This window comes from Heteronotia binoei, chromosome 9, assembly GCF_032191835.1.
Source record: "Heteronotia binoei isolate CCM8104 ecotype False Entrance Well chromosome 9, APGP_CSIRO_Hbin_v1, whole genome shotgun sequence".
Taxonomy (NCBI): Eukaryota; Metazoa; Chordata; class Lepidosauria; order Squamata; family Gekkonidae; genus Heteronotia; species Heteronotia binoei.
In genome coordinates this window covers 121,332,769-121,349,763 of record NC_083231.1, presented here as the reverse complement: position 1 = coordinate 121,349,763, position 16,995 = coordinate 121,332,769, and the positions used below count along the sequence as shown (strand labels likewise).

The window sequence follows — 16,995 nt, the reverse complement described above, 5'->3', positions numbered from 1 at the left end:
GGGCCTTCTCGGTGGCAGCACCAGAATTGTGGAATGCTCTCCCGGAGGCCATAAGGGCCCTCTGGGATCTCTCCACTTTCTGCAGGGCCTGTAAGACCGAATTGTTTCGACAGGCCTTTGATATCTAACCGGGAGAGAGCTGCCACCCGGCATTATATAGAGTACTAGGTGATCACCGTCTGAAAAGAAGAACTCGCCTACATTGTATATGGTATATTGTAGTGATACAGCACCATGAAATGGTTTTTTAGAAAATTTAAAGATTGTAATTATATTTTATTGGTTTTTAACTTGTGTAAATGAATGTTGTTAGCCGCCCTGAGTCCGCTTGCGGAGAGGGCGGGATAGAAATTTAATGTAATAGATAATAATAAATACATCACAATGTTTATAATGTGAGCCTCCATCGCCTGGAAGAACTGAGAGCCAAACCACATGTGTGCCGAAAGTCTCTTCAAATCCCAGCCAATTTATGGTGACCCCAGCCAGGGGCTTTCAAGGCAAGCGAGAACCGGAGGCGGTTGGCTGTCGCCTTCCTCTGCAGAGCCTTTCTTGGTGGTCTCCCTTCTGATGACAGAGTCTGCCTGACTGTGGCGCGGGAGCAACGTGCGGCTCTTTCACACATACGGTGTGGCCCAGGGGCGGCCAAACTTGCTTAATGCAAGAGCCACGTTGACTAAACGTCAGAAGTTTGAGAGTCGCAAAAGGAAGGATGGAAGGGAAACACAAATACATGGGGATGGAGAGGTGGAAAGAAAGCAACTTTAACTTTTAAATGCATTCTCCAAGCCGCCAGTTGGCTTGGCTTGGAGAAGCGATTTAAAGAGAGAAAAGCCATTGGGGAGGGACGGTGGCTCAGTGGTAGAGCATCTGCTTGGGAAGCAGAAGGTCCCAGGTTCAATCCCTGGCATCTCCAAAAAAAGGGTCCAGGCAAATAGGTGTGAAAAGCCTCAGCTTGAGACCCTGGAGAGCTCCTGCCAGTCTGAGTAGACAATACTGACTGTGATGGACCAAAGAGGGTCTGATTCAGTATAAGGCAGCTTCATATGTTTGTTTCCAAGTTGGCTAACTGGGGGTGCGGGGGCTTCGAGAGCCTCACAATATGTGTGACAGAGCCACATGTGGCTCCCAAGCCACGGTTTGGCCACCCCTGGTGTGGTCCCTTGAAGCCTCCCCCCCACCACTTCAGCTGGCTCGGAGAAGTCATTTCGCTCTTTAAATCACTCTCCAGGTCAAGCCAGGCGCCTTGGAGAATGCATTTAAAGTTGCTTTCTTTCCATCTCTCCCCCCCCCCCAATCTATTTCCCTCCTTCCCTCCCTGACTTGCAGCTCTCAAGCATCTCAAACGTCTGTGGCTCTTACGCTAAATAAGTTTGGCCGCACCTGAGCAAATATAACATGCTTCCTTCTCTTCTGACAGCCAAACTGCATGTTATATTTGCCACTTGGTCACCATGGGGAGTTGCAGCAGAAACCCGGCTGGGAGTTCCTCACGGGAACTCCACTTAGAAACACCGCAAGGTTCTGATTCCGGTCAGGATCGATAACCAGGGTTTTCCTGCCTTCCCTGTGCCATTTCCCTGGCTGGAACCACCACAAGGGGTATTTTTCACCCATTTTGGTAAGATCCAGTTTGGTGTAGTGGTTAAGTGCGTGGACTCTTATCTGGGAGAACCGGGTTTGATCCCCCACTCCTCCACTTGCACCTGCTGGAATGGCCTTGGGTCAGCCATAGCTCCCTTATCTGGGAGAACCGGGTTGGATTCCCCACTCCTTCACTTGCACCTGCTGGAATGGCCTGGGGTCAGCCATAGCTCTTGCAGAGTTGTCCTTGAAAGGGCAGCTTCTGGAAGAGCTCTCTCAGCCCCAACTACCTCACAAGGTGTCTGTTGTGGGGGGAGAAGATGCAGGAGATTGTAAGCCGCTCTGAGTCTTTGATTCATTGAGAAGAGTGGGGTATAAATCTGCAGCCGTCTTCTTCTTCTTCATTTCTGGTTGGAAAAATTGTGTGTGGGGGAGGCAGAACCTCCCCCCCCCCATTCCACGGTCACAACCAGAACTCACCCAAAGGGTGATTACCATGTGGAATTCACTGCCACAGGAGGTGGTGGCAGATACAGGCATAGCCAGCTTCAAGAGGGGGTTAGATAAAAATATGGAGCAGAGGTCCATCAGTGGCTATTAGCCACAGTGTGTGTGTGTGTGTGTGTGTGTGTGTGTGTGTGTATATATAAAAATTATTGGCCACTGTGTGATACAGAGTGTTGGACTGGATGGGCCATTGGCCTGATCCAACAGGGCTTCTCTTATGTTCTTATGTGACACAGAGTGTTGGACTGGATGGGCCACTGGCCTGATCCAACAGGGCTTCTCTTATGTTCTTATGTGACACAAAGTGTTGGACTGGAGGGGCCACTGGCCTGATCCAACAGGGCTTCTCTTATGTTCTTATGTGACACAAAGTGTTGGACTGGAGGGGCCACTGGCCTGATCCAACAGGGCTTCTCTTATGTTCTTAACTCGGCCCCTGCAGCCCTTCTAAGTAAAGTTCCCCAGGAACTCACAGCTGACGCCCGATGTGAGTCTCTGGGGCGAACGTAAGATGTTGTTTGGCCTTCAGGGTAAGAGAACAGCTGAGAGGGAAAGGCAGTAACCGCAGCAGAGAGGAGGAAAAAAATGTGTTAAAAGCCCCTTCAAATTATGGGAGGCATCCCCCACCCCCGACCTCTTCAGCCCTCCCACATTCACCTTGAAAAATTCGGCGGTGAATATTCCCAGCAGCCCGAACCACAGATTCGTTAAGATACCGACACGCCAGCAGCCTGATCCCGCGGCATGCCTATAATTGAAACCGAGGTGCTGATTCCATCTCCATGCAAATGCCCTGTTTAAATAAAGATCAGGGAGGTGGAAATTACCAGAGGGAGCCGTTTCTAGAAAGGAATCGGGTTTTTTTTCCCCCTTCCCGTGCAGCTACCGCGCTCTTTAATATTCAGCTTGCTTTCCCTCAAGGCCCGCGCTACCCTGGACAGCCGAAACCGCTGCATGTGCAGTCTTCCTGCTCAGCATTTGCACTGCAGTGGCTGGGGGGCATCGTGGTGGTGGGGGGGAAGCAACAGCCCTCTCTTGTGGGGAAAGGTACCTGCAGGTCTCTGTGATTTTTCTGATGTGAAAGTCACCTATTCGCTGGCGTGGATAAGAAGAAAAGATTGGATTTATACCGCGCCCTTTGCTCGGCTTCTCGGAGTGGTTTACAATCTCCGTCCATCCTGCTCTCCACAACAGACACCCCATGAGGAAGGTGGGGCTGGGAGAGTTCTAAGAGAACTGCTTTTGAGCAGAACCGCTCTGAGAGAATGTGTAACCCGTCTTCCCTTTCAGATGAGTTAGTGTGAGCTAGCTCACCGTTTTTTAGCCTCTGGCTCACGGTCAGGAAAAATGGCCCCAGAGCAAGCTAATTGATGCGGTAGTTTACAGCTTTCATGCCAGTCGCTCACAAAGTAGAATTTTCGCTCACAAGACTCCACAGTTTAAAGGGAGCATTGCTTGTGACCGGTGTTCCCTCTAAGCTGAGTTAGTGTGAGCTGGCTCACAGATTTTTAGCCTCCAGCTCACACATTTTTGTCTTCATAAGAACGTAAGAGAAGCCATGCTGGATCAGGCCAGTGGTCCACCCAGTCCAACACTCTGTGTCACATAAGAACATAAGAGAAGCCATGTTGGATCAGGCCAGTGGTCCACCCAGTCCAACACTCTGTGTCACACAGTGGCAAAAATTTTTATATATACACACACACTGTGGCTAATAGCCACTGATGGACCTGTGCTCCATATATTTATCTAAACCCTTCTTGAAGGTGGCTATACTTGTGGCCGCCACCACCTCCTGTGGCAGTGAATTCCACATGTTAATCACCCTTTGGGTGAAGAAGGACTTCCTTTTATCCGTTTTAACCTGTCTGCTCAGCAATTTCATCGAATGCCCACGAGTTCTTGTATTGTGAGAAAGGGAGAAAAGTACTTCTTTCTCTACTTTCTCCATCCCATGCATTATCTTGTAAACCTCTATCATGTCACCCCGCAGTCGACGTTTCTCCAAGCTAAAGAGTCCCAAGCGTTTCAACCTTTCTTCATAGGGAAGGTGTTCCAGCCCTTTAATCATTCTAGTTGCCCTTCTCTGGACTTTCTCCAATGCTATAATATCCTTTTTGAGGTGCGGCGACCAGAACTGCACACAGTACTCCAAATGAGACCGCACCATTGATTTATACAGGGGCATTATGATACTGGCTGATTTATTTTCAGGAAGGATGACCCCAGAGCACACTAATTGTGCAGTTGTTCACAGCTTTAATGCCAGGAGCTCACGAAGTAGAATTGTTGCTCACAGGGCTCCACAGCTTAGACGGAGTATTCCTTGTGATTGACCCAAGGTCACTCCAGCAGCTGCATGTTGGGGATCAAGCCCAGTTCTCCCAGATTAAGAGTCCGTGCTCCTAACCACTACACCAACCAGCTGTCTTAAAGCGACTCAAGCAGGCAGGCTGTAGAGTTGAAAATGTTTTTGTTGGAGGATCAATGAAAACAGCCAGGGGTTTAATTGCAGGAGAGGAACGCTCAAATAATTCAGTCGTGCATGCTTTGCACAACACATCATTCCAAGCGGCATGATATTGTTGGGAAATCTGGTTTTGAATGGGGAAGGGGCGTGCAATTAAGTCAATCGCGTACACGACGCACTGCTATGATTTGGAAATTGCAAAAACACCCACTGGGGGGCGGAATAGCATATTTGCATTTCGAGAAAAATGGATGAATACAGGCGATGCCGATGCTTGAAAAGGCAGAAAAATCCACAGAACTAAACAGAAAGCTGCGTAAATATCTTCTTGCAGGTTGGGGGAAATCGGGCCTTTGAATACACAGAAGTGGAAAACGAGGCAGTTCGATGGAGATCTAAGATGAGATCCGCACACAGGTCGATAACAGAGGGCCTAGGGGGTCGTCGACGGAACTCTACCGAGTCTGTAGTTACATCTATTTCCTCACTGTGTGAAACTGAATTTGTAGCCAACTGCCAAACTTGCCCGTTTGGATTGTGGGAGTTTTCTTCTTTTGAAGTGTGTCGCTGCTGGATTTTGGAATCTATTTATTATGTTTACTTTTGCGCAGACTTAAGTCAGCTTGCATCGTTCTCCTCTCCTCTGTTTTAAACTCACAATAACCCTAAGAGGTAGGCCGAGGCAAGAGTACGTGACTAGCCCAAGGTTACCCAGCAAAGCTTTCATGGCAGAGTCGGAATTCGAACCTGGGTCTCCCAAGATCCTAACCTTACATTCCAACCACTACACCACACTGGCTCTGATGATAGATCTACCTTCCATTAACCTGTCTGGTTCTCCTTGTAAAGCCTAAGGTAGCGAGAGTTCAAAGCAATGCTGAACCAAGAAGGAGTCACATTCCGACTGCCTCCAACATGACATAAGGCAGGGGTGTCAAACATGTGGCCCAGGGGCCGCATCAGGCCTTTGCAGGGCTCCTATCAGGCCCTCCAAGCAACCGGCTGTCATCTGCTTCCTTTTCCTTCTCTCTTGCTTCCTTCTGCATAACAGCTTCCTTTTCAAGGCTTGCTCAATCGCACAGGAGCTACAGAGCAAAGTTGTTATTTTCTCCATTGGCTGAGGCTCCTCCCTTGGGGAGGGAGAGCTTGCTTTTCCAGGCTCTCTGAATTGCACAGCAGAGGTACTGTGTAATGAGCCCTGAGGAGGGGGAGATGGAAGGGTTAACAGACAAGGAAGAACCAACAGCTGGGCCGTCAATCACACCCTCCACATTCCAGGCACCCACACTGGCTGTTGACAATCAGCCTCCTCCAAACTCTCCTCCTCCCATCTCAAGAATGCGCCCGTGTCTTCAAAAGACACTGACAGAAAACAGACACGCCTCGCGCCAATGCTTCAGATCTCTTAGCCCTGATTACTAGAGGAACTATGGCCATCCAGGAAGTAGGCTGATTGATGTGCCCATATAACTCATGCCTGGGACTTGGCAACCTCGTGGAAGCAGCAGTCGATTCCCTGGCTTACATCCACGCCCCTTCCTGATTCCAGTTCCTGACCGGTTTGAATTCCTTGGCACCCTGACCCTTTGGCTTTGGACACTGACTTCTTCTGGTATGCGATTTTGCTGTGGTGACTCGGCTCCTGACTTGACTCCTTGAACTTTGACTTCGGACCGGCTTTAGACTCCCTCCTGCCTGAGCCCCGAGACGTGACATACTGAACCAAGTCTCTCTTCCTTCTATTGGCTGAGGCTCCTCCCCCTCCTGGTCCCCTGGGAAAGGAAAGAAAGAGCCAGAGCTTTCTTTGCGCAGGTCCCTGGATCCCATGGGAGAGATACAAAGAAAGCACCTTTAAGACCAATCAGTGTTAATGTTTTAAGCATGTTTTATTTTAAAGGGTTTTTTTAAAGAAATCTTTTGTGTTTGTCTGTGTCCCTTATAAAGTTTATATTGCTGCTACCTAATCTTAAATAAGGGCACACACGGCCCAGCCTGACATGGCTCAGCCCCAAAAGGTCTCATTTATGTCAGATCCGGCCCTTGTAACAAATCAGTTCAACACCCCTGAAAGGCCTCTAAACACTACAGCAGTATCTGAGGAGGGAAACCGAATGCACTGGCCTCCAAGCTCCTACAGTGACCTGTGTGCTGGCTAGAGTAACCAGACCAGGGCTTGGCTTGAGTGGGAACTTTTCAAGGCAAAGCAGGTGGGAGGGGGCAGAAATCTGTGGATATACACAGATGTCACTTCTGGAGTGACCTCGACACGGATGCACCGTCCCTTCCCCCATTTTTTAAGAACATAAGAACATCACAGAAGCCATGTGGCTCCACTGGTGGACTTCCTGATGGCACCTGGATTTTTTTGGCCACTGAGTGACACAGAGTGTTGGACTGGATGAACCACTGGCCTGATCCAACTTGGCTTCTCTTATGTTCTTATGTGACACAGAGTGTTGGACTGGGTGGGCCACTGACCTGATCCAACATGGCTTCTCTTATGTTCTTATGAGACACAGAGTGTTGGACTGGATGGGCCATTGGCCTGATCCAACATGGGTTCTCTTATATTCTTATGTGACACAGAGCGTAGGACTGGATGGGCCACTGGCCTGATCCAACATGGCTTCTCTTATGTTCTTATGTGACACAGAGTGTTGGACTGGATGGGCCACTGACCTGATCCAAAATGGCTTCTCATGTTCTTATGTAACACAGAGCGTTGAACTGGATGGGCCACTGGCCTGATCCAACATGGCTTCTCTTATGTTCTTATGTGACACAGAGCGTTGGACTGGATGGGCCACTGGCCTGATCCAACATGGCTTCTCTTATGTTCTTATGTGACACAGAGCGTTGGACTGGATGGGCCATTGACCTGATCCAACATGGCTTCTCTTATGTTCTTATGTGACACAGAGTGTTGGACTGGATAGGCCATTGGCCTGATCCAACATGGCTTTTCTTATGTCTTGGGCAGTGATGCTCTGTATTCTTGGTAAGAGTGGGAGGACTTCTAGTGTCCTGACCCTACTGATGGACCTCCTGATGGCACCTGGGTTTTTTTGGCCACTTTGTGACACAGAGTGTTGCACTGAATGGGCCATTGGCCTGATCCAACATGGCTTCTCTTAGGTTCTTCTCTTCTTAGGTCCCAGGTACAATCCCTGGCATCTTGAGTGACAAGGACCAAGCAATATGCGAGGTGAAATGAGACACTGGGGAGCCATGGAGAGGGGCTGTGGCTCAATGACAGAGCATCTGCTCGACACGCAGAAGGTCCCAGGTTCAATCCCCGTCCTCTCCAGTTAAAAGGATGAGGCAGGAGGTGATATAAAGAACCTTAGCTAGAGATCTTGGAGGGCTGCTGCCAGCCGGAGTTAGAAGACAACAGGCTTTACTGGATCAAAGGTCTAATTCAATATAAGACAGCTTCACAGTTCAAGAGAAGGAGAGCAGGAAGAGTTTCTTCAGTGCTGAGTTCTTATGGTCCCTTCCTACATACCCGGAATTGCCCTGTATGGCGAACTCTCCACCGGCCATCGAAATAGAGGGGCACCAAAGAAGAGGTACAAGGACTCCTTGAAGAAATCCCTTAGCACCTGTCACATCAACCATCACCAGTGGTCTGACCTAGCCTCAGATCGCAAAGCATGGAGGCACACCATCCACCAGGCTGTTTCTTCTTTTGAGAACACATAGCTGTTAGGCAGTGGCTCACAATGCAAAATGGTCCAGGTTTAAGATCCAATGACAGAATAGTAAAATTATTTGGCAGGCAATGGTTTAGAATGCAAAATGGTACAACTGTAAGCTCCAATGACAGAAAAGGAAAATTTGTCTAAAGAATGAGGCTTGAATGCCCTCTACTTTCCTGAGATCCATATAGGAATACCATAGAGAATTTGGGCTAGCGTTTTAGCTTTGAACATCTTAATTGCTGCCAGAACTAATTGGTTGCCCCTTGAAAAGAAAAAAACGTTTAATTTGAGCAACCGAACATTTAGCCAAGTCGACGGTGTTGTTACGATGTGAAACCCAGCTTAACTAACTTTGGTTGTATTTAAAACGTTTTTTATGCCACTTTTCTGCCTCAGTATGGTACCTACAGTGGCAAATGTAAAAATACTGGACTATGAAGGCAACATTCCAATAAAATGCACACACAGGAAAGCTTCTATCCAGAATTAAACTTGGTTGGTCTTAAAGACGCCGCTGGACTCAAGCCTTGTTGTACCCATTATGTGCAAGGATTCATCATATGTCGTGGAGAAAAACAGTGTACGTTCGCAAAGGTTTTCCCAAACAGAAACCGGAGTCGGTTTGCCGCTATGAAGAAAGCTGAAGAATTTTGCCTGGTGAAAGAATTTTTGGGACAGTGTCCTTGAAATTCTGATTCAGTGGTAGATGTGATCTCAGAATCCAGGACAAACAGGGGTGGAATTCTAGCAGGAGCTGCTTTGCATATTAGGCCACACACCCCTGATGTAGCCAATCCTCCAAGAGCTTACCAAAAAGAGCATTGTAAGCTCTTGGAGGACTGGCTGTATCGGAGGGGTGTGTGGCCTAATATGCAAAGGAGCTCCTGCTAGAATTCCACCCCTGAGGACGAACAAAAATCAACAGCAATGTAAAAGGAAAGGCCTATATTCTTCATTTCCAAGGCATTTTGACGTGCACACTTCTTGCCGATCAGGCTCACTTCCCTGTCTTTTTTGCCCTTTTCCTCTTCCTTCTTCCCTTGAGTCCCTGTCTCTCTGCCTGCCTTACATCCTCAGCTACCTTGCCTTGGGCATCTCTGGCTCTCAGCTTCCCAAGTTCTCTTTCACCTGCTCCATCGACACCTCAGAACTGCCTTCAGCGTCTGCGTGTGATGTTTTTACCTATCCGCACTGACAACTTCTCCTTCTCTTGCACAAATGAGACTGCAACGTTCCAAGAGCCTTGTTCTAAGAAGTCCGAGAGTTGGATCCCTTGATTCTGTTCCACTAGCAGAAGTTTCCTTCAAGACATTCTTCCAAGAGTCGTGAGACTCAGAGACGGATCTAGGGGGGTAGTGGGAGTAGCTTGCCCCCGGCACTGCCAGGGAGGGCACTGAATTAGGCACTCTTGGGAGGGCAGGTGGGGGGAGCAAGCCAGCAGCCCTACAGATCAGCTGCAAGGCAGAACAAATAAACATATGAAGCTGCCTTCTACTGAATCAGACCCTCAGCCCATCAAAGTCAGTATTGTCTACTCAGACTGGCAGTGGCTCTCCAGGGTTGCAAGCTGAGGTTTTTCACACCTATTTGCCTGGACCCTTTTTAGTTGGAGATGCCGGGGATTGAACCTGGGACCTTCTGCTTCCCAAGCAGATGCTCTACCACTGAGCCACCGTCCCTCCCGAAAGGTGGTGAAAGCAGCCAATCTGCCTCCCTTCCCATTTAAAGACCCCGCCAGCCAGTGGGAGGCAGATAAGCTCCTTTTACCTCTTCTCTGAAAGGCAGAGAGGCAGGGAAACCAGCCCCGCACCCCCGATCTGTCTCCCTCCCAACGGGGTGTTTACCTGGAGAGGGGGAGTCAGATCACCTGCCTTTGCAGTCTCCCAGCAAGGCGTGGACGCAACAAAAGCAAACCCCATGGCTTCCCTCCCCATTTAAACACCCTGCCATTTTTTGAGTGGGGGTGCCAGTTTTGGTTTCCCCCCCGGCTCAAAACATATGTTTCCCCGTACATGCCGCGGCGAGCACTTCGGTCCGGGTCTCAAAGCCTGTTGACAGTCCCCAGCGTCAGGGAAGTGCGGCTTCAGTCCACTAGAGTCAGGGCCTTTTCCGCGGCTGCACCTAGCTGGTGGAATGAGTTGCCGGAGGACGTTAGGGCCTTGCGAGAGCTCTCGCAGTTCCGCAGGGCCTGTAAAATGGCACTCTTCCACCTTGCTTTCCCATAATGGCAACTTCTACAGCAACGGACTAGGCCCATAAACCAGAAATTTAACACCACTCTGGACTTCCTACCATGCTATGGCGATCTGGGGTCCCTTTGGAACACCTAATACTGATCATTCCGTTACACTGCTACCATCGAAATTAACTAGAATCATAGAGTTGGAAGGGACCTCCAGGGTCATCTAATCCAACCCTCTGCACAATGCAGGAAACTCACAAACACCTTCCCCCAAATTCACAGAATCTTCATTGCTGTCAGATGGCCATCTAGCCTCCGTTTCAAAACCTCCAAAGAAGGAGAGCCCACCACCTCCCAAGGAGGAAGCCTGTTCCACTGAGGAACCGCTCTAACCATAGAATCATAGAGTTGGAAGGGACCTCTAGGGTCATCTAGTCCAACCCCATGCACAATGCAGGAAACTCACAAACACCTCCCCATAAATTCACAGGATCCTCATTGCTGTCAGATGGCCATCTAGCCTCTGCTTAAAAACCTCCAAGGAAGGAGAGCCCACCACCTCCCGAGGAAGCCTGTTCCACCGAGGAACCGCTCTAACGGTCAGGAAGTTCGTCCTAATGTTGAGCCGGAAACTCTTCCGATTTAATTTCAACCCACTGGCCACAGAAAACTGTTTCATAATGCACTAACACCTACTGATACGTTGTTTTATAATTGATGTTTTATAATTGTTTTATGTTCCTATGTTTTATCGATGTTTTATCTTGTTCAGTCATTCTTTGACCCCAACCTGAGAGCCGTCCTGAGCCTGCCTCCGGTGAGAGGACAAGATATAAATAAAATAAAATAAAATAAAATAAAATGTAGATCCGGCCCTGGCGAGATTCATGGGAAAGCTTCATCTGTCAGAGGAAAGCGCTTGTGCCAGCACAGGGGTGGCCAAACTGTGGCTCGGAAGCCAGTCTGAGCTGGTGCCTGTTTGAAGCTAGTGGAGACTATTTGTCCTTGGATGAAATGTTGTGAGATTACTTTAGGGTTCTATGGAAGAGATTGTTGCTACTGATTAACTGTGAAGCTGTATGAATTGCGGTTCGTGGATTATTTGATTTGAAGGCAAATGGAGTAGAGCTTTCTGTGGCTTGAATATTTTTCGAAACAGGAGCTACAAGTCCCTGCACTTTGGTGCTCTGCAATCTTCCATGAATGCACTCTTTGAGAGTGGTGTCTGCATCTCTATGCATTTGTGTATTCTCCCGTTATTGTATTGTAATATAGTCTTAGTAATTGTTGGTCGCTATAACCATTCGTGGTTGTGTGTTTATTCCTCTATTGGAGTTGGAGGAAACGAAACTATGGCCAACGGACCCTGATATTTGCTCCCCAGCTTCCTTAGGTCTTTATGCTTTCTGTGGCAAAATGCCCCATTCTCTATCAGACTTACGGTAACCATTCCAAGTCATCGCAGGGCATTTATGTTGGCTAGACCAAATGCGTTTCCCTCCAAAGTTTTACAAGGGAGATATCATCGAGTCCCTTTAGGCAACAGACTCTGTTCCTGTGGAGCGAATATTCCCGACTCTACTCAGCATATATGGCTTGATTGTTCCTTTTAGCAGAATCTCCGTAAAGATTTATTTTGCAAGGTTTCTTTCTCCCCAGATTTATTTTGATTTATTTTGCAAGCTTTCTTTCTATTCTGCCACCCTGTTATTATTTATTCAACGATACCGAGGGGGAGGTTAGCGAGGCGGTGGCAACATTTTTTGGCTGACATCCTTAACTTTAAATCTGACCACGTACGAATGCATCCGTAAGCTCGGTTTCGTTTCGATTTTATCTCCAGTGTTTAAATTCTTTATATTCTGTGTATTTTATTTGCAACTGTTATGCCATAGGGGAGGGACAGTGGCTCAGTGGTAGAGCATCTGCTTGGGAAGCAGAAGGTCCCAGGTTCAATCCCTGGCATCTCCAAAAAAAGGGTCCAGGCAAATAGGTGTGAAAAACCGGAGACCCTGGAGAGCCGCTGCCAGTCTGAGAAGACAATATTGACTTTGATGGACCAAAGGTCTGATTCAGTATAAGGCAGCTTCATATGTTCATTAAAGGTTTGGTATGGTATGGTATGGTATGGTATGGTATGGTATGGTATGGTATGGTACAACCAAAGTTTTAAAATTATCGGTGCAGAATTCTGACTTTTAAAAAATTCCCAGTAATTGAATTATGGTGGGAAAGAGGAGGAGGAGGAGGAGAGGAGGAGGACGACAAAGAGAAGAAGAAGAGAAGGAGGAGGGGATTGGCTTCATACCCCACCCTTCACTGGGAGTCTCAAAACAACTTACAATCTCCTTTGCTTCCTCTCCCCACAACAGACACCCTGTGAGGAAGGTGGGACTGAGAGAGCAGTGACAGAAAGTGCTTTTGAGAGAACAGCTCGGACAGAGTTATGACTGACCCAAGGTCACCCAACTGGCTGCAAGTGGAAGAGTGGGGAATCAAACCTGGCTCTCTGAGATTACAGTCCGCATACTTCACCTCTACACCAAACTGGCTCTCTGGGAGGGGGAATGCTTATTTAAATCCACAAGTTCTACTCCTGCCTCTTCCCAAACCCCTGAATACAACAGAAGAGGCCCAATTCTGTCCCTCCTGTGAATATGTGAATACCAGGATTGGCAGACAAATGGTAACCAGGCCAGCCAGCTCTGAAACAGAGGGAGAGACAGTGGCTCAGTGGTAGAGCATCTGCAAGGTCCCAGGTTCAATCCCCGGCATCTCCAACTAAAAAGAGTCCAGGCAAGTAGGTGTGAAAAACCTCAGCTTGAGACCCCGGAGAGCCACTGCCAGTCTGAGTAGACAAGACTGACTTTGATGGACCCAGGGTCTGATTCAGTAGAAGGCAGCTTCATATATTCATATTATGTTCATATGTCTAAGGGGAGGGATGGTGGCTCAGTGGTTGAGCATCTGCTTGGTAAGCAGAAGGTCCCAGGTCCAATCCCTGGCATCTCCAAAAAAGGGTCCAGGCAAGTAGGTGTGAAAAACCTCAGCTTGAGACCCCGGAGAGCCACTGCCAGTCTGTGTAGGCAATACTGACTTTGATGGACCAAGGAGGGTCTGATTCAGTAGCAGGCAGCTTCATACATGTTCATATAAACCCGTCCAACATAATACCTGAGTGTCCCAGGCATACCTCATGATTGCCAAATGCTTACATAAGACCCGGATGGAGATGATTGTTGAGTTACGATCATACACCTTCAAAGAATGTAGGGTTGCCAACCTCCAGGTGGGGCCTGGAGATCTCACAGAATCACAACTGACCTCTGGAAGACAGAGATCAATTCCTCTGGAGAAAATGGCAGCTGTAGAGGGTTGAATCAATGACATCGCACCCAGGGCTTTTTTTGACAGAAAAAGCCCAGCAGGAACTCATTTGCCTATTAGGCCACATCCCCTGATGTCACCACTGTTTCGTGCAGGTTTTTTTTGCAGAAGCAGCCCAGCAGGAACTCATTTGCATATTAGGCCACACCCCAATGTCACCATTGTTTCACCAGGGGCTCATTTGCTTATTAGGCCATACCCCCTGATGTCACCATTGTTTCACACAGGGCCTTTTTGTAGAAGAAGCCTAGCAGGAACTTATCTGCATATTAGGCCACACCCCCTGATGTCACCATTGTTTCACACAGGGCCTTTTTGTAGAAGAAGCCTAGCAGGAACTTATCTGCATATTAGGCCACACCCCCTGATGTCACCATTGTTTCACACAGGGCCTTTTTGTAGAAGAAGCCTAGCAGGAACTTATCTGCATATTAGGCCACATCCCATGATGTCACCATTGTTTCACACAGGGCCTTTTTGTAGAAGAAGCCTAGCAGGAACTTATCTGCATATTAGGCCACACCCTCTGATGTCACCATTGTTTCACACAGGGCCTTTTTGTAGAAGAAGCCTAGCAGGAACTTATCTGCATATTAGGCCACATCCCATGATGTCACCATTGCTTCACACAGGGCTTTTTTGTAGAAGAAGCCCACCAGGGACTCATTTGCATATTAGGTCACACCCCCTGATGCCAAGCCAGAACTGCGTTCCTGCTCAACAAAAGCCCTGATTATACCCCTCTGAGCCCCCCCTTCCCGGGCTGCATCCCCAAACCTCCAGGAATTTCTCAATCTGTAGGTGGCAACGCTTCCACCACTATCATTCCACCCCCTTTACAGACCCTGAGACCATAGAGATTTGGACTCACTGTTGCTTCCGAGTCAGCTCTTGCTCCTTCTGCACGAGATCTTGCTTGAGGGATGCCAACATTTCCACGCTGACGTCCACCTGCCGGGAGAGCTCCACGGCCCGCTCTTCCAGTTCCTGCTTTTCTCGGCTTAGTCTGATGCTCTCTTGCTTGGCTTTCTCCAGCTCCGAGCTCTTCCGGTCCAGTTCCACCTGAAGCCGGCCGACCTGCGAGGCGATCTTCTGCTCCACTTCCTCAGTCAGCTTTTCCAGGCGCTTGTCCACCTCGAGCTTCTCGAAAGCTCGGATCTTGAGGCGAGTCAAGCCCTCCTCATAAGCCGCATCCACGGCGGCTACAGCAGCGGCTGCAGCGGCAGGCGGGGTGGTGGTGGAAGTCATGGTCTTCCGGGTGAAGATCTCCGTCAGGGGGATCTCGATCTCGTGGATGTAGCGGGACGATACCGGCGAGGAAGATGGTTCCAGCTCGTCAGCGGGGATAAGGTCGCAGGTGAAGCGCTGCTCCTTGCCCTGGAAGGAAGTGCTTTCGAAGATGTCTCGGCGGGTGGCTGGGGTCACCAGGGTGGCGTCAGACGCAAGGGGGAAAACGGTGGCATCGCAGATGCTGTTGGTCTTGGAGAGGACATAGAGGGTCTCGTAGGTGTGGTTGTACTCCAGGTGGGCCCGCAGAGACGACAGGCTCCGGAAACGCTTGTGTTCCCCGCAACGCGGACAGCGGTAGGGCAGATCCAGAGAGGCCATCCCTCAGCCCGAGCTGCACCCCCTGCCACACAGCCCTCCTCCACAGGAATCCAACCCCCGGGCCGCAGTCATGGTGCAGGCACGTGGGCGGTGTCAGAAGCGGAACTGGAGGTGCAAGGAAGATGGGGAGACAGTTGGACAGAAGGGAAGTCCCACAAGGTCATTGCTGGGGAGCGGTTGGCAGACAACAGCAGAAAGGAGGAGACCGATTCCAGCTTCTAACCCAGAGAGGCCTGGTCAGCATCAGGTCAGGCTAGCAGCCCTGGAAGAGAAAAGTGGGTCAAGTCAAGCCAAGTTTAGACCCATCCCAAAAAAGAAAGAAAAGAAAAAAAAATATATAACAAGTGGCATTGGAAAAACCAAGGTATACAATTCAGCTTGGGCCCAATATAAAATATTATGCATAAAAATGTCTGTTTCCATTTCTAGTTATTAAAATATTTCATAAACATTTAAGTATTTTTATCAGTTAGTTGTCTGCAGAGTCTTGTACCTTGTACAGTAAATGTTGCCACCTTCATAGTAATTTCCTGGTTCCTACTGGCTAAAATCTTATCTAGATAAAAACTAGAATCTCTCCACGGGAAATGGCCACAAATCGGAACAACATAAGCCAAGCAAATGTTCTGATAAAGTTTGCATTCAAAGAGAATGTGCTTTCTCGTCTCTATCCTCCCATCCCCGCAAATACAAAATCTGGAGACGACGTCTGTGCTGTAGCAATCTTGAGTAGGCTGTTCAGGTGTTCTTCAGGTGTATGTCTGTAAGCTGCAAATCTACTTTTGGTTTATTGACATTCATTACAGAAATCTCATGGCAATGCTTTGAGCCTAAGACTGAGGAGAAAATATGGAATGGCTGGGCACTGCAAGCTTTTGTACATATTTTGCTTTGTATGCTGGTCAGCCAATGGAGAAAATAGAGGCTTTTGTCTGTAGCTCCTGTGCGATTGAGCAAGCCTGGCAAAGCAACTGGCTGGCTGCTGTGTGAGATGGGATGCTGGACTAGATGGACCCTCACTGGTCTGATCCAGCAAGGCTGTTCCGTTCTTGTGTTCTTAACAAGTTTGCTAGATCCACCACTGCCTAATCACCCTGTGGCAGGCCCTGACCAATAGAAAGTCTAGGAACATCATTCACATCATGGGTTTTTTTCAGCATGGATTTCGACTCTATTGGGGCATCTTTACAAGGCGGCCCGCGTTTTGCTTTTTACGCAAGCCAAATGGCTTTTGAACTGACTTCCGATGTACAATTTATGGGTTTTTAAAAAGCCGAAATGTTGTCATCTGTGATTTCAATATTTAATGACAGCTTTAGTCATGGAGTATGCTTCAGTGCCTTCCCACCCACTTACAGACTGAAAGAACGCCTTGTGAAGAACTGGCTTGCAACCCAACAATTCAATGACTGAGGAATCAGAGAAAAGAGCAAGAGTCCTGGAGCACCTTAAAGACTAACAAAATTTTGTGGCACGAGAGGAACTTTTGTGAATCACAAAAGCTCCTCCACTGCCACAAATGTTATTAGTCTTGAAGGCTACTGGGCCCTTGCTCT

The 16,995-nt window shown here is 48.5% G+C and overlaps 1 protein-coding gene across 1 annotated transcript in view; it reads right to left on the bottom strand.

Moving 5' to 3' along the window:
* The window catches only part of FBXO41 (F-box protein 41), a 74,506-nt gene extending 58,943 nt beyond the window's left edge, over positions 1-15,563 (bottom strand). Inside the window, exon 1 of the mRNA XM_060247201.1 lies at positions 14,703-15,563. Coding sequence (XP_060103184.1) covers positions 14,703-15,439 — 737 coding nt within the window. The 5' untranslated portion in view covers positions 15,440-15,563. The remainder of the gene's footprint in view (positions 1-14,702) is intronic.
* Between the last annotated feature and the right edge of the window lie 1,432 nt (positions 15,564-16,995).